The sequence below is a fragment of the Girardinichthys multiradiatus genome, chromosome 1 (assembly GCF_021462225.1).
Source record: "Girardinichthys multiradiatus isolate DD_20200921_A chromosome 1, DD_fGirMul_XY1, whole genome shotgun sequence".
NCBI lineage: Eukaryota > Metazoa > Chordata > Actinopteri > Cyprinodontiformes > Goodeidae > Girardinichthys > Girardinichthys multiradiatus.
Genome location: NC_061794.1, coordinates 18796947 through 18815793, shown reverse-complemented (window position 1 = coordinate 18815793; position 18847 = coordinate 18796947). Strand labels below are relative to the sequence as shown.

Here is an 18847-nt window from a genome sequence, read left to right as displayed (position 1 = left end):
GAAATAAAGCTAAAACGTTTTAGAAGATAACCATGACAACCTTTTACTGCCCAGCTCTTGTCTCCACTTTGGTCTGCCCTCAAACCACATCATGACAATATAAAAAATGTTTTGTTTGTTTCAACTGATTAATAATAGATGATGAGCAGCTTTAGAGTTATACAGTTGATTAATTCCTTCCATTATTCCTTAAGTTGCACTGGATCCGTAAGCAAGAAAAGTTGAAATCATTATTTTACATTTACTTTTTTACCACCTTGCATCTGGGGGGTAGTGTAGTTGTGTAGTAATAATGTTTAGTTATTATGTACATGGAACATTTTAAGTGCTCTGATCATCGGTACTGCATTAAAATATTTTTATAAGAGAGCTGTGGCGATAGTGTTTAAAATTAATCTGTACATTAACCTAAAATGTAAACAAATTCTGAAATCTCCAAAAGAACAGTTCAAATTAGGCTCATTCTTGATGAACTGACTGCATAGATGAAGTTTTGAGGTCTACTTTCATTTTAAAACAGATTTAAACCACTTTATGTGACAAATTAATGGGATAAAAGCAATACATTTGTACACTTACCCACGTCATTACTGCAGTTGGTGGTGCCATGCCTCGCTAAACACAACCCCACCCCTTTAACCATCGCGGGGAAATCTGAAAAGTCGTACTTCTGACCAGAACTGTTTCCCCATAAACGTAAAGCCCCAGGAAAGTGAAATCACCTGGGTAAACTTTTATCTAAACGTGCCCTGGGCTTTCAACAGCCCTGGGCTTTCCTGAATCAATGAAAAAGGGCTATTGTTTTTCTATTGTTTAAATCAACTGTGTTAGCTGTAAGGAGACACAGTGAGGAAATACATCATGTAATCTGCAGCTGGTGGTGTTCATAACTTTTAGAGACAGTGGAGGTATACTGATCATAATCGGGGCCTGCATCTTGGTGGGCCTCACTGTCGCAGTCACTTTTCTCTTTACTGTCAACAGTCCTGTTGTGAGACCTGCTGGAGGACCAATGTGCTTTCTCATTTTAGACTCTCTAATTATATCTACTGTATGCCAACAACCATTTCCTGTATTTGAAGATACTTCCAAAAAAAATCTTTCAGATCAAAAACAATAACTTTTATGTCAACATTATAAAGATTTGACAATTAGTTAATTTTTTTTTTTTTTTTTTTGTTCTTTTGCTTTAGTTTTGACCACATTATTAGAATGTTTTATTGTTATATTGTTATTTTTGTTTCTTGCTACCCCTTTTAAAATGTGTATGCACTAAACCACCAGCAGGTGTCATAAAAGCAGAAGTTTCAAAGTCAATGATAAATTTGGACACCACATTTGGAGTGACTGTGACAGCTGGGTAAAAGCCGATCAAAAGAAAAAGAGTTTAAGATGACATTTAAAATATGTTTTACAGATATGCAAATAAATGTGAGGTACAGAAACGAACGGCAGCTGTTTGTAATGAGACTGGGATTTCTTCTGTTAGAATTTGCTAATACTAAATTAAACTTACTTTTGCCTTTTTAAATGGACAGATAGACAACGAAAACTATTATAGCAAATAAAAATAAAAGTTAAATGAGATTTTTAAATAACCAATGCTGACATCTAATCAGACAAATATATTGCACTTTACATGCTGTACTGTATATGTATTACTATAGCAATGGCTCTTTTTTGTTTTACTTTTTTTTTTTTTTTTTTCCTCTTCATGCCATGTAAAATACAAGCACAAGGGACTTCATTAAATTCTGTTATTCTCATGTAAAATCGTGGCCACCTCACATGGTTTCAGTTTTGTTCTCCTTATGGAACAATTTCTGTAAGAAGCTAAACATTTGTTGTTGTTTAAAAATGTTTGATCAAAGAAATAAAGTTTTGTGCAAATCCTAACTCACTTGTATTTTCTTTTTGTTTAAATCTTCAAAAGCACAAAGTTTCCCTATAAGTTATGGTTGTAGCTACGCTATTGTTTAAATATAAAGATTTTTACATGGTGCACTGATTAAGAATCATAGAGATTCCTGTTTCAAATCTCATGGTCTTATTATACTTCAGCATGTGTGGGTTTACTCCACTCAGCTCTGGCAGGAGGCTTAAACAGACAAAAAGGGCTACAGCCCACAGCCAGGGATGGCTAATATGGGAACTCAAAATAAAAATGAAAAACAAGCTGTGGCAATAAATACCACATTTACTCACAGACAGTTTGAAAGAGAAAACAATCGATTAAAGGTGAGATTTTTCCTCCATGGCATCACGAAATTCACACAGAGACCCTTGGAGTTTTCATTTGGAAGTAGATTATTTACTAGATGGACTTTTTGACATCCATTCTGTCAGCTCAGCTCTTTATAGAAACAGACCTGAAGCAATTGACTGTTCCAGGTCAGTCACATAAATTCATTAGTTAAGTTGTTGCTGGAAAGACTAACTCTTTTGAAAAATAGAAATGATAGAGCATTTGAGCTTTAAAAATAATATCTGTAATAGAAAATGGAAAATCTGCTGCATCTCCAATGCGTTTTTTTTTTTTCTATAGGGAAATTTTCCTTCTTCCAAATTACCGGAGGTTTCAGTTGATGAGATTCGCGGTTGAGGAAATAAATAACTCCACCACCCTGCTGCCAAATGTTACCCTTGGTTATGAGATGTTTGATCACTGCTCAGACACACTTAGCTTCCCAGGAATCCTCAAACTCAGGTCAGTCAATGGCTTCGTCCAGTCCCAACCATCAAACATTCGGTCCAAAGTTATAGCGCTGGTCGGACCTTTCACAAGCACTCAGGGCCGGACTGTAGCCCCGTTTTTCATGATCGATCTCATTCCTATGGTAAATATCCAAATGATGTGTTTTGCGTGTCTTTTACTTAGTTATTAGCATTTATTTTCCATTACTACTAAACACGTTATGTCCTAATTTTACATAAAAATATATGTTTATGTATTCCCAAGAGGTCAGTTATGGATGCTCTGCTTCAGTTTTTTCTGAAAAGTACAAATACCCCTCTTTTCTACGAACAGTGCACTCTAATACACACACTGTAGATGCGATTGTCACATTTCTTCAGCACTTCAACTGGCGCTGGGTTGCCTTTCTTAACTGCGATGATAACATCTGCCTGGCCTATACCAAGACATTCAGTTAAAACACAGATCACTCACTAATCTTCAAACAGATAGAGGCACAGAAAAGAAATGTTATTGTTGTTTTTGCTCCAAAGCTTGATGCTGAAGCAGTCATTAAAACTGCAATTCAGCTGAATGTCACCAACAAAATGTGGATAGCAGATGACAAGTGGTCTTTAAACAAAGTGCTCCCAAAGATGGAGGGAATCAGAAGTATTGGAACCGTGCTCGGGGTGGCTCAGCCAATAGTAACAATTCCTGGTTTCGATGATTTTATCTACTTTACTAGAGGTCAGGGACGCAAAGCAGACACTGACCAGCAGACGTTGTGTAATCAGGTTTGCAACTGCAGAAATATGACCGCTGGAAACATTATTGCAGCAGATCCGTTGTTCTCTTTCCCAGTTTATTCTGCTGTACATGCAGTTGCTCGTGCCTTACACAACATCCTAGAATGTGAAGCTGGCAGATGCAATGATAATATTTCAGTGGAGCCATATATGGTAAGTAAAGATCAATCCAAAATAAAACAAATACTTAAGACTGAACTAGAATAAAAATGAACAAACATTTTTTTTTTTACAACTACAAATCTTTAAACTGGGTGCTTTTCCATAAGGGTCAGATTTGTCAGGTCCATGGCTAATACAACCACTGGCAAAAATATTGAATCACCAGTCTGGGGGGTATGTAGTCAGTAACAGTCACTGTTTTAGCTCAAGCAGAGGGAAAATTTATGGAATCACCCTGGAAATTTTCATTCGGAAAACTAACACCTGCATCAGATTAGATCTGCTCATTAGTCTGCAATTAAAAAGGAGTGATCACACATAGGAGATCTGTTACACCAAGTGGACTGACATGAATCATGGCACCAACGTTTTTTATATATATATTGGGCGGAGAATTTTAGTGTTAGGCGTATTGCTCCACAAATGAAAGTAAATCTGCTGGGCTTGTTCTCAGCACTAAAATAGCAATTCTGAGTGCTACAATTCTAAGGATACGTTACAAAAAACAAAAGATTGTGATATTGTTTTATTGCTCTGAAGTTAAAACTTCAATTAGTTGCTCTAGAATTTATTCGGGAGTGTTAGAGTGAAAGACAATAAACAGTTGTAGGACACACTTTTTCACAATTATGTGCTGCTTTGTTTGTGGATGTAACGTTTAATTCAATTGCATTTCAAAAACTGATTTACGAGTACGAGCATTTCAAAAACTGATTTACTAACCACTTTCAAAGTTTGCCATGAACGCATGTTGATGACATTCTTTTGTATGTTGTACAATTAATATTAAGTGCTGGACGGACTCCAGAAGTCAAATTATACCACAGTGTTCAATTTGATGAGAATAAAGACCCCAAATTTGGACAACTTTCAGTCGTTTTCTGGAACCACAGCAGTGATGCTCAGGAGGTTGGCTTTTACTATTTAAACCCATCTTCTGCTCAATGACATCCAAATTCAGTGGCATACAGATTAAGAAGTAAATTGCGTTTCTTGGTAATACACTCAGAAATATTGACTAATTCAGGCTGGGATTTATGTGTGGGCAATGATTGTTCTATATACAGTATCTGATGATAATATGGTTTGGTCTTGTGCTTGTGCTGAATGTTGCATTCATTTCTTTTTTTTTATTTATTAAACCTCAGATCTGGAAAATACAGTCTTTCATCCTACAATCAGAAATGGTTTCACTTTCTTTCCCTTTGTAATTTCAAACCCCAGAACATTCTTAATGCTCCACTTGCCTTCTGTGTGTTGCTAATGAACTGTCTTGTACAGGTGCCGATCGCATTATGCTCCACAGAATGTCTATCAGGATTTGCAAAAAAAAACAAACTTCAATCCATAAATGTTGCTTCAGGTGTGAAATGTGTCCACAAGAAACGTATGTCAGTGTCACAGGTAAATAATTGGACATTTGAGAGTTCTATATGTCTACAGTTAGACCCAAAATTCTTCATACCTCAGGCAGATTTAGGTTTAATCTGTTAAGCCCTAAGGGTTTGAGTAGCAATTGCCACCTAAAAGTCTACCACAAATACCTCTTGTGTCATGAGGTATTTCCCATTCCTTTTCTGCTCCACAATTTTCCTGGCATGTTTTGTGGTGCGCTCTTTTTAGAGTGTTTGTATTTTTAAAATAGCTGCAAAGTTCCCCAAACTCCAAACCTGGTGGATAAAATATCATGCTCAGTGGCTGCTCATCACTGGGTCATTCTCAGCTCAGGCCCTTGTTGCTTGTTATTAGCTTTTCTCTTTACCCTCCCAAACTGTTCCTGTTTCCATTGTGTCTCTATGTATCAGTTCAATGTAAAAGGGTCTGAGTGGTTTCCTTGGCTTTTATGTCTGTGTTTTTGTCTAATTTTAGCAATTAATCACTTGAAATTCTGGGTATTAGCCCTTTTAGCATTGTTTTATGTAAAAAGGAACACTTTTTAGCAGTGTAGTGGAAATATTATTTGCAAATATTGAGGCAACATTTCAAGTCTTCCAAATGAGCAATGGCCCAAAGCATACCACCAGACCTGTTACAAACTGGCTTAAGGACAACAAAGTCATTGTTTTTGTAGTGGCCATAACAAAGTCCTGATCTTAGTCCCATAGAAAAGGTGTGTATGAACAAAGTGACCAACAAGCCTGACTCAGTTGCACCAGTTCTGTCAGGAAGAATGGGCCAAATCTGTACCAAACTATTGTGAGAAGCCAAAATGTTTTACCCAAGTCATACTCCCTGAATGTAATGCTACCACATATTAATGGTATATGTATAACTTCAGACTTCAATGGACATAATAAAACAATTATTTAAATAAAATCTGGCATCATTTTTATTGGTATCAAGTGTATATGTTTTAATATAAGCTTAACGACAAATGTATAATAAACAGAAACATTTAAACAATAACTTCTGGTTACTCAAAGCTTAGTGTAGTAGCTATGATGAGTGTCCCACTGTTTTTGTGCATGTGTATGTGTTCATCACAGTAAAAATGTAATGCCAGTAAAGATTCTTATTTTAAAATGCAGTGATTACTTTTCAAAAATATATTTACTACAACGCAAAACCACTAGTTATAGAGCACTTTAAAAACAACAATGCTGACCAAAGTGCTACAGAAAAACATTAAATTAAAGGAAGACAGGCTAAGTGTAAAACCTTTCTAAAACACAAGATTTACCAATGATAATAATAGTATGAGGAATGTTATGGTGCGTTCAGAGAGGGAAGTCTGGGTCTCTCTGCTCTCGCCCCTGCGACCCGACCCCAGATTAGCGGAAGACAATGGATGGATGAATGGAATACCTACAATCCACAATCACATATATAACAAAGACAGAAACATTCATGTACACATAGGATGAAGGAAGGTTTGCTCTTAAGAGGTTTGTGGATGGCTTTGAAAAAGCCGCTGAAATTTAATTCTGAAAAGTATTGTTCAATAAGGCACGCATGAAGTTGTAAAGCACACATGTGGCCTTCACACAGTTTTCTATTGAGCTAAGATATTTTTACTCACCGAAGACAGATGGACAGGCATACTGCAGCGGGGATACAGCGCCTGTAGTTGGTGTCCTGGAGGCTGATTCAGCCCCCAACATGGGGTTGCAAGGTTATCATTCTGGAGGTAATGAAAACATAGATCACTGTTTATCTGTGTTTTTTTTTCTTGTTTTTTCTTGAGTTACATCCCTTTTAAACTTTTACTCAACCAATTAATATTTTTAAGTGTCTTACATATGTAACTGAATTCAGATGGGAGTGTTCACTGATTTTGTTTTGCGTTATAATGTTGATCTGCATTTTGTAATCATATATTTTGCATTTCTTCAATAATTTCCTTGAGATTATATTTAATTTCTTTAGCTGCATGTTGTGTTTTCTTGGTTTGTGTGTCCTGGTTTTTCTTGTTTTTTTGGTTCTAGTTTTACTTTTTAAATACTCTGTGTTGCTCATTTCCACCCTTAGTGTACATAGACCTTTGTTTTCACCTGCCTTTTCTCAAAGCCTCGTTGTTGTTTCTTTCTTTTTGTCATGCCAGTAAAGGTTTGCTGCACCTGCTGATGTGAGTCTGCATTTGTTTCCCCATTTGCATCACCGTAGCAACCAAGTCCAATGCAATTACACATTGCCGAATGTATGAGGGGTCAAAGTAACAAAAATGAACTTGAAATGAACTAAATGTTTGAAATACTGAACATGGTAAAAATGAGTGTTGTAAAAACCAATTAACTGATTAATATCGCCTCTGTGGAAATTAGAATCCGTCAATTTGAAGGTCGTTAAAATGATAACATGGTTTTTAATAATGTTAAAAATATTAAGGTTATCAAATTTAATGTTGCCTGTTCTCATTCACTGCCTTGATTTTAACGCCTCCATTTTTACCACTTCAGTTTTATCATTCCTCGCCTTCACAGTGTCATTTTTGTTACTTCTGGTAGATCGAAGTAAGATTTCATTATTTTATAAAGCAACATAGCTAAGTAATACAATTCTAATACAAAGGGAGGTATTTATGATTTTGTCTTATTTTATAGTGGCAAACTTGAATGCCTTGCAGTGACTTCATGATTTTACACACCTCTGTATACCAAAACATTCTGGAGTACTTTTTATGGTTGTAATATTTTATAATTACCACACATGTACAACTCCTGGATTTAATTTAGCCTTTTCATGTCCCTTTTGTCTTGCCTAATAAGTGCCCATCCCTTACACCTCAAGGGGACAAGTAGTTACACCTTTCCAAGAGCTGCCTACCAGAATTCAAATTCAAATGACAGTACTGGCTATCAATTACTTTATTCTGTGGGCTGATTGCAAATCTTCCTTAAACAAATGAACTCACTGGTCTTGTATTAAATTGCGCAAGCATCATTTGAAGGTCCATCACTAAAGATAAAACATCAAAATACAAAACCTGGATTTAATTTGCCTTTTCATGTCCATTTTGTCTTGCTTAATAAATGCCCATCCCTTCCGCCCAAAGGTGACAAGTTGTTCCACCTTTCTAAGAGCTGCCTACCAGAATTCAAATTCAGGTGACAGTACTGGCCATCAATCACTTTCTTCTGTGGCCTGATTGCAAATCTTCCTTGAACAAATGAACTCAGTGGTCTAGTATTGAATTGTCCAAGCATCATTTGAAAGAGGAGGTAGATTTAAACATAGACCAATGACCAGGGCTAAATTAATTTGCATCTCTGTGACTGTTTTGATTGATCTTGTTGAAATGTGTCAACAAATAATGAGACTGTGCTCCTTATTTGTTTTTTTCATAGTTGTTATTAGTGTATAAACTGATTACATTTTAATACAGTTCATTAGACTGCAATAATCAAATAAAAATTATTTAGTGTATTGTATGCAAGTATATCAGTAACGTATATAAGAAGTGTATGGTTACATACTGACTGCGTCTCTATAACAACATGTCACAAATACATGTTATGCAGATATGTGTGCTGTGACCATACTTGCAGATATAAACAACAACATTTCCTCAGAAAGGACATTATGTTGGCATTTGACTTGTCCAGGCACACCCCCGGCCCATGTATTGGCTGCTCAGTCAGCAGGTTAGTTATCTTCCAGCTGTTATTGCTCAAACATTTACTGCTGCACGTCTTCATTTGTCCTGATAACAGTAATATTGTTCTCTTCTTTGCTCCCTGTAAAATCTACTATAAACCGTTGTGATATTTTGAATTACAGCTTCTGTAATCATTCGTGCTACTTTGATGGCCTAAAGCCAACATGCTGACTCTGCTTTTAATTCACTACACTGCTGCACATCTGTTTCATTTTTGGGGTATTTTTTTTCATAACCTATGCACTAACCAATCAACAAGCATTGCATGTACACAGGTCAGATCTTTATTCCTATGACAGCACCAAATACTTTTTTTTAAATATTTTTATGTGTTTTATACATTTATACAATTATGTTTAATACAATGCCTAGTGTATTTAGTTCTCTTAGGCATTTGGGTTATCTTAAGAGTAAAAACTTACACTGAGTAACTGAACATCTGACTTAATTTGTACAAAATTACTTAATCAGACAGACAAAAATATGAAATTAGTTCAAGTATCAGTTCAAGTATTTAAATCAAGTATTTAGAAAAATAAAATAAAGAATTGTGAAAATAAATATCGTTATAAATATCATTATTACTTCTTCTATTTTGAGGAAGAAGTTATTTCAGAAAATAAATATTTACTAGAATACTGTTGGCTGTTACTTGTTTGGTTAAAGAAGAATAGATTAACTAATAAGCAACAGATCTTCAGAGATCCATAGTGTAGCCCTTGAGGGGATTTATTGACCAAATGTGAAACATATTGGTAACATGTAACTGAGTGGCCAGTGTGGGGTAGTTCAAATGCAGGTTTGTTAGCACGGATGGTTGTGTTGTTCGTCCTGGGGAAAAATCTGTATGGAGCTGCAAAATACTTCTGTTACACTTTCTTAATACACTCAGCATTTACAAAGTACTATACAAATACACTTATAAAATAAAGTTTCAAGTCCCTCTTAGAGGTCATACATTTTAATACCATTGAACGTAGTTAAATTAATCAATAAAAAAATTAAGAATATTTAATTGATGTAACACAATATGTCTAAACTTGTTATGTATTATGCAAAGTAACCTTAAATAATTGAGTTCACTTCAGAGACCACTTTGTGATTTTACTGGTGGGCTTTTGACCAATTCACTCCAAGGAGATTCTCACATCAGGCATTTTCTTCCACCCTCTCTGCTTGATTGAGGACACTGTGCTAAATCGTGTTTTCTTTTTTTGTTTTGTCAGGTACACATAACTGTATAGCAATCACAATAACATGCTTTACAACCTGAGTGGCTCAGTGTTTTAGATTTGCTACCGAAGCAGTGGTGCTGCCTAGCTTACATTTGACTGTTGGCATCTCCACCGTAATATGAGGAACCAGGGGAAAGCAGGGTTGTTTGAACGAGATAAACTTGAATAACAACCCTATTATGGGTTGGTTTCAGATTTTTATTTGTCATTTTAGTGACACAACAGAGCTAGAAAGCAAAAACAATCAGCAGTATAAGTATATATTCCTTTCGCTTTTTAAGATATACCCTTTACAATCTCCCTTTTACAATCTGTATTTATTTATTTTCCCTACTATATGTATCTATCGTGCACAGCGCATCAATGAAAAAATTTAGTCCACACCCACCAGTGAGGGAACCTGTGAGCCCAAGAGCTCAAACGGCTGCGCTTAGAATCTGGGGTTACAACACAGAACCTATGTTCTATTTAGTATAAACTTTGCCTTTTAACGCTATTGCTAGTGGATTAAAAGCAAAGCAGGATGTGGTCTATGTCTTACTGGGTCCGTCTGGACCACAAACATATAGCATTTGCTCGCACAGAACAACTTCAAACTCAGCCTTCACACTCAGAGGCACCCTGCGCAACTGAATAACAGAGAAGAAATAATCTCTGGTCAGGACACAGGCTGAGATGACAGACCAGCTGCTGTGAACAGTGACGATGATGGTTACAAAATGTAGTGATCTAATGACGAGTGGGGGAGGTCAACAACTCCTCAGGAGGATCATAAAAATAAAAAGAAACAAATTACATACATAATGACGCAGCTTAACAACCCTTGGGTGCCTCAAGCACCACAGCAGAGGGTCCTTTGAGGGTGCAGCCCCTGAATTTGGACACAGCCAATGGCTAGCAAATTTCAGGAATCAAATAAAAGCATGTTGTTAGGGCAGATGAAAGGGCAAATTTAATTTAAAAACAATACCTGATGGAAGCCTTGATAAAGGCGTGGTTTTGTGCAAATTGTGCAAAAAGGAGTTTGCATACCACCGAAGCACTTCAACCCTATGCCACCATCTAAATGCAAAGCATGTTGGAGTGAGCACAGAAACACCGGTCTGAGTACGAACAAGAGGTGTCGGCAGCCCAAACTCGATAATAACTGGCTTCAGAACCAAAATTACTAAGTCAGCATCAGACAAACTCAGAAATTAACTTTCATTTTTGTCCCACGTCAGAGGCTGTTCTCACTTGCAGGTCACATAATAATAAAAAAAAGCTGCCTTGGGCTCTCAAAATGTGAACAGGCTAGTTTGTCTAAACAACTTTTATGTCCATTATATATATATATATATATATATATATATATTCAATGGACTTAAAATCCATTGAATCATCTTGAATGAAAATCAGTTTTATTGTTATAAAATCAGTAAAAACAAATTTGCTTTGTCAAAAAAACGACTAATATCTAAGATGCTGAAGATTTTTACTATTTTTTATACCTGATAGAATCATTTAACTTGCCTGTTTGTGCTGTTGGTAAACGTTGTCCAGCACTTCTCATGACTCTTTTGCATACTGATTTGTTAGAACCAATTCAACCATTTACAGGTCTGTATTTATCAGATGTCATGTATTTTCACATGCATGGAAAGGAATGCCAGAGGCTTGACCAACACCAGTTTATCACAACGCACTATAAACAGAGCTCATTTTTACTGCAACACACATCAGATGAGAAGGGCTGCCGAAATGAAACACCTTCTTCTTGTTTCTGTGTTTGTGTTTGAAACTTTTCTGCATGCTTTGACTCAACGCACTGCTCCAACCTCAGAGTTTCACCTGGATGGGGATTTTTTGATAGGTGGACTCTTTGATATTCATTATGCCAGCGGCCCTGATCGCCATGTCCGACCAGAAGTCCTCGAGTGCTCAAGGTGGGTAAAATAATTACAAGGAGATAAGTCAGGACAGATATCAGACAGAGATAACTTGAGTAAAAACAAATAGCAACTGTTGTTGGTATATACCATACAGACCAAAAGTTTGGACACACCTTCTCATTCAAAGAGTTGTCTTTATTTTCATGACTATGAATATTGTAGCTTCACACTGAAGGCATCAAAACTATGAATTAACACATGTGGAATTATATACTGAACAAAAAAGTGTGAAACAACTGAAAATATGTCTTATATTCTAGGTTCTTCAAAGTAGCCACCTTTTGCTTTGATTACTGCTCCACACACTCTTGGTATTCTGTTGATGAGCTTCAAGAGGCAGTCACCTGAAATAGTTTTCAATTCACAGGTGTGCCCTGTTAGGTTTAATAAGTGGGCTTTCAAGCCTTATAAATGGGGTTGGGACCATCAGTTGTGTTGTGCAGGAGGTGGATACAGTACACAGCTGATAGTCCTACTGAATAGACTGTTAGAATTTGTATTATGGGAAGAAAAAAACAGCTAAGTAAAGAAAAACGAGTGGCCATCATTACTTTAAGAAATGAAGGTCAGTCAGTCTGAACAATTGGGAAAACTTTGAAAGTGTCCCCAAGTGCAGTCGCAAAAAACATCAAGCGCTACAAAGAAACTGGCTCACATGAGGACCGCCCCAGGAAAGGAAGACCAAGAGTCACCTCTGCTGCGGACGATAAGTTCATCCGAGTCACCAGCCTCAGAAATAGCAGGTTAACAGCAGCTCAGATTAGAGAACAGGTCAATGCCACACAGAGTTCTAGCAGCAGACACATCTCTAGAACAACTGTTAAGAGGAGCCTGTGTAAAATAGCTGCAAGGAAACCGCTGCTGAGAACAGGCAACAAGCAGAAGTGACTTGTTTGGGCTAAAGAACACAAGGAATGGACATTAGACCAGTGGAAATCTGTGCTTTGGTCTGATGAGTCCAAGTTTGAGATCGTTGGTTCCAACCACCATGTCTTTGTACGGCGCAGAAGAGGTGAATGGATGGACTCTACATGCCTGGTTCCCATCGTGAAGCATGGAGGAGGAGGTGTGATGGTGTGGGGGTGCTTTGCTGGTGACACTGTTGGGGATTTATTCAAAATTGAAGGCATACTGAACCAGCATGGCTACCACAGCATCTTGCAGCGGCATGCTATTCCATCCGGTTTGCGTTTAGTTGGACCATCATTTATTTTTCAACAGGACAATGACCCCAAACACACCTCCAGGCTGTGTAAGGGCTATTTGACCAAGAAGGAGAGTGATGGGGTGCTGCGCCAGATGACCTAGCCTCCACAGTCACCGGACCTGAACCCTATCGAGATGGTTTGGGGTGAGCTGGACCGCAGAGTGAAGACAAAAGGGCCAACAAGTGCTAAGCATCTCTGGGAACTCCTTCAAGACTGTTGGAAAACCATTTCAGGTGACTACCTCTTGAAGCTCATCAACAGAATGCCAAGAGTGTGCGGAGCAGTAATCAAAGCAAAAGGTGGTTACTTTGAAGAACCTAGAATATAAGACATATTTTCAGTTGTTTCACATTTTTTTGTTCAGTATATAATTTCACATGTGTTAATTCATGTGTTAATTCATAGTTTTGATGCCTTCAGTGTGAAGCTACAATATTCATAGTCATGAAAATAAAGAAAACTCTTTGAATGAGAAGGTGTGTCCAAACTTTTGGTCTGTACGGTATATACCAACAACAGTTGCCATTTGTTTTTACTCAAGTTATCTCTGTCTGATATTAACTTTGTAGTCCTGACTTATCTTGGTCTGTACTGTAGATAGATAGATAGATAGATAGATAGATAGATAGATAGATAGATAGATAGATAGATAGATAGATAGATAGATAGATAGATAGATAGATAGATAGATAGATAGATAGATAGATAGATAGATAGATAGATAGATAGATAGATAGATAGATAGATAGATAGATAGATAGATAGATAGATAGATAGATAGATAGATAGATAGATAGATAGATAGATAGATAGATAGATAGATAGATAGATAGATAGATAGATAGATAGATAGATAGATAGATAGATAGATAGATAGATAGATAGATAGATAGATAGATAGATAGATAGATAGATAGATAGATAGATAGATAGATAGATAGATAGATAGATAGATAGATAGATAGATAGATAGATAGATAGATAGATAGATAGATAGATAGATAGATAGATAGATAGATAGATAGATAGATAGATAGATAGATAGATAGATAGATAGATAGATAGATAGATAGATAGATAGATAAACTTTGTTCTGATTCCTTGTCTTCCTGTCCTCAGCCAACATTTCAGTATCTCCAATTATCGCCGGTTTCAGTTGATGAGATTCACTGTAGAGGAAATCAACAACTCCACCAGCCTGCTTCCAAATGTAACTCTGGGCTATGAAATGTTTGATCACTGCTCAGACATGCGTAGTTTTCCCGGAATTTTTAAACTCATCTCAGTCAATGGTCAGATCCAGCCTTGGGCTGAGCCGACCACAAGACTATCCAAAGTCATAGCAGTGGTTGGTCCTTCCACAAGCACTCAGGCCTTGACTGTAGCCCCGTTTTTTATGGTTGATCTCATTCCTATGGTAAGTATTTATTGAATCACCTTTACAAGGCAAGTCTTCATAATAGCATGTGTGATGAAGATATTTCAATGGACCAAAAAAAGTGACTTTTTTTAAGTAATGACAGCTTTTTTTTCTGCTACTCTTCTTTGACAGGTTAATTATGGATCATCTACTTCTATTTTTTCAAAGAAAGCTCAATTCCCATCATTCCTACGAACAGTGCATCCCAACAGTGCTGTTATAGAGGTGATTGTTACAATTTTGAAGCACTTTGAATGGCACTGGATTGCTTTCCTTTACACTGCTGATGATCATGGCAATGATGGCTTAGACTTATTCATAAATCGGATCAGGGACACTGAGATCTGCATTGCATACACCAAAGACCTCAACACCGACTTCAATTTTTCTAGGATGTTCCAACAGATTGAACTACATCACATACATGTAATCATTGTTTTTGCTGCCGAATTGGCTGCTGAAGCTCTCATTGAGTCAGCTGTCCGCTTCAACATCACCAACAAAGTTTGGATAGCAAATGATGCATGGTCTTTGAACAAACGACTGCCTAAGATGAAAGAAATCAGAAATATTGGAACTGTACTTGGTGTGGCTCAGTCGGTAGTAAAAGTTCCTGGTTTTGGTGATTTCATCCATTCTGCTGAGGGCCAGTGTGGCTACAATGGACAGCAGATGTTTTGCAATCAGATTTCCAACTGCAGTGACTGGAGTGCAAACGATATCCTCGAGGCCGACCCGTCCTTCTCTTTCCCTGTTTATTCTGCTGTTTATGCAATTGCTCATGCCTTGCACAGGACCCTGCAGTGTGGAGAAGGGGGATGTAATAATATTACAGCTTATCCAAAGATGGTAAGTATGTAATCATCAATCAAGTCCAGTTGTAAGATTAAACCTAGCCATATTTCATGGCTGATTGGTTGTTGGATCTGGGAAAGTTTTATGTTGTCTTTTGTGTCTATTTCATGTACAAACATGTAGGATATTGACTGAGTCAATACAGGGTCAAAACAGGGTCATAACAGTATTTCCTATTCGCATTCACTGTAAGACAGTTATAATAACAACTGTTGCACAAAGAAAGCACATTAGATTTGATTCTAAGATCTAAAGTTCAGCAAATATGATTTAATATACTTGAACTTATCAAGTTTGAGCAGATCTGCAAACCAGTGGTTTAGAATGTTTTTGGTAGCTTTAACACAATGCCAAAGAGGAAATGCATTTAAACTTTAAGAGGTAAATGTTGCTATCCATCAACAGGGAATCGAAGACCATTTCGAAACAAATAAACTACAGTACTATCAATTATGATGTTCATTCCCCTATAAAAAATATTAGAATGGTTATCAATGACATTAAGGAAAAGTAACCCTGGGGTCAGACCTTGCACTGCTTGGATAAGCCCTGAGAAAAGAAATACAAGATTTATGTTCCCGGTTGTGCAAGTATTAATTTAGTCTTGGTTTAACTTTAATTTCATCACAGTACAATCAGAAAATGTTTCATGCAAAAACAAGTCCTAAACGTCTTGCTTTCACTTGGTTCACGATTAATTCCTTTTTTTTTTTACACCAAACTACACTGGAATCAAACAAAAGAGAATTTTTCAAAGAGCTAAAACATTACTAAAAATTAGCAAATGATCTGAAGACCAACAGCATCTCCACCTAAACTACTGAAAAAGAAAGTAAAGTGTTGGAATGGCCCAGTCAAAGTTCACTATGTTGTGGTGGAACCTCAACAGAGCTGAGCATAAAATAATTCCACCAAATCCAAGAGAACTAAAACTGGGCTGCAAGTGAGTGAGAATAATTTGTTCCGAATAAAGTGAGGAGCTAATTATTCATACTCTGGACAGCTGCTTTACTTTTATTATTAGTGATATAAGGTTTTTGTTGTTCAATATGTTCTTTCATTTATCTGAGACCCTTGTCACATCTTTTTAATATTTATTAATCTTTAAATTATTTTATGTAATTATTATATATATATAGTTATTTTCCTATAGTCTACTGAAAGCTCAAATAAATGCATGGATTGTATTTTTTTTTTTTTTTTTTTGTTCTTTGCAAAGTATAAAAAATTATTGCTCAAAAATTAAAAATTGTATTTGTCAAATTTATCATTTTATTTTATAATAAATTTTTGAAGGTATTAATTAAAACATATTTAGCCTCACATGTGTGAAAAAACAATATTGAATAGATAAATTCAAAATAACACAAAGACTGTAGTTTAGTGTATGAATATTGTACATATTCAGGTACATTACTTTGAATATTACTTTGAGATGTAGCTGGAGGGAAAAAATTTATTCTGACATCAAATGGTAAATTGTTAATTTAAATATTGTTTATCCAATTTAGGTTCTAACAGAGCTCCAGAAGTCCAATTTTACTCTGTTAAACCGGACTATTCAGTTTGATAAAAATGGTGACCTCAAGTTTGGACTGTACTTTCTTGTTTTCTGGAACCATGCTGGTGATGCACAGAGGATTGGATTTTATCAGTTTAACCCAACAGTCCATTTCTACATCAACAGCACCGAAATCCTCTGGTACACAAATGGAGAAGTAAGGACTCTCTTATTTGAGTGAATGGATGGATGGACGGACGGACGGATGGACGGACGGACGGACGATGGATGGATGGATGGATGGATGGATGGATGGATGGATGGATGGATGGATGGATGGATGGATGGATGGATGGATGGATGGATGGATGGATGGATGGATGGATGCTACATTTGATGGGAATCAAGTTTTTTTACAAATTAGCTGAAAAATAATTGGAATATTCATTAAAGGTTAAACTGGTTTAGCAGACGACAGATTGTTAATCTTTTGCTTTTCAGATTCCATGTTAATAAATGTATATGTTTAAAACACAAAGTGTATCATGACAAACACAAAAACATTAACCAGGCTTTACCAAATATAATAAAAAATGTCACAAACAATACCTTTTAAAAGTTGTAAATGCACTATACGCTATATGTTTTTATCTTTTTTGTGTGTTCATCTTTTGTCTGTTTATTGCTCTTCAAACAGGTTCCCACTTCTGTTTGTTCCCCAGAATGTCCTGAAGGATATGCAAGAAAGCAAAATGACCTCCACATATGCTGCTTTACATGTGAAATCTGTCCAAATGAAACATACATCAATGTTACAGGTACATAAAAATAACCAGATGTGGGATTGCTGATTTAATATTATCTAATTTTAAACTTTTTGAATGGTTTCAATAAACATGCCAGTTATGACCACATTATAAAAAAATCAGTAAAAAAAATCCTCCCAGTTAGCACTTCTAAAATTGTTTTCTTAACTCTGTCAGAATTCTTTAAATAAAGGGGATTTTAAGTTGTGTGTCTATTTTTAGAGGATCCCTACAACTGCATCAGCTGTAAGGAGACAGGGTGGTCCAAAGAAGGAAGTACATCGTGTAACCTGCGGCTGGTGGAATACATACCATTCACAGACAGGGGGGCTGTACTGATCATGCTTGGAGCCTGCACCTTAGTAGGACTCAGCGGAGCTATACTTGTTCTCTTTGCCATAAACTACAACACGCCTGTTGTCAGATCTGCTGGAGGGCCAATGTGCTTCCTGAGTTTAGGCTGCCTCATTCTTTGTAGTGTTAGCGTGTTCTTTTACTTTGGTAAGCCCACAAATGCTTCGTGCATCTTAAGGTACTTTCCTTTTCTGTTGTTCTTCACAGTTTGTCTGGCATGTTTTGTTGTGCGCTCTTTTCAGATTGTTTGCATTTTTAAAATAGCTGCCAAGTTCCCCAAACTCCAAAGCTGGTGGACAAAATATCATGGCCAATGGCTGCTCATCACTGGAGCATTCACAGCTCAAGCCCTGCTACTTATTATTAGTTTTTCCTATGATCCTCCGGGACCGTACAATGAAACAACATGGCACCAAAACAAAATTGTCCTTTTCTGTTCTTTGAATTTAGAAGCAAATTCTTGTACTTTCCTTTTACTTGTACTATTGGGCTGCCTTTGCTTTATTTTCTCCTACATGGGAAAAGACCTTCCAAAGAATTACAATGAAGCCAAAGCCATAACCTTCTGCCTACTGCTGCTGATTCTCACCTGGACCTTGTTCGTCACCATCTACATGCTTTACCATGGAAGATTTATCCAATCTCTAAACGCTCTTGCAGTGCTCTGCAGCCTATACTCTTTTTTACTATGGTATTTTCTGCCAAAATGTTACATCATCATTTTTCAGTCTCACAAAAACACACCGCAATACTTCCAGGGTCTCATTCAGAACTACACCAAAACAATCAGCAAGTAG

The 18847-nt window shown here is 36.6% G+C and overlaps 1 protein-coding gene and 1 pseudogene across 1 annotated transcript; both read left to right on the top strand.

Annotated features, from left to right (window-relative positions):
• Positions 1–2254: 2254 nt before the first annotated feature.
• LOC124864926 lies at positions 2255–4593 on the top strand (annotated as a pseudogene).
• A 7122-nt stretch (positions 4594–11715) lies between these two features.
• On the top strand, positions 11716–18847 carry LOC124871231 (taste receptor type 1 member 1-like). Its single transcript, XM_047370373.1, has 6 exons — positions 11716–11900; positions 14234–14531; positions 14667–15383; positions 16901–17107; positions 17588–17708; positions 17919–18847. Exons 1-6 carry the CDS (start codon positions 11716–11718, stop codon positions 18845–18847), a joined length of 2457 nt encoding a protein of 818 aa, XP_047226329.1.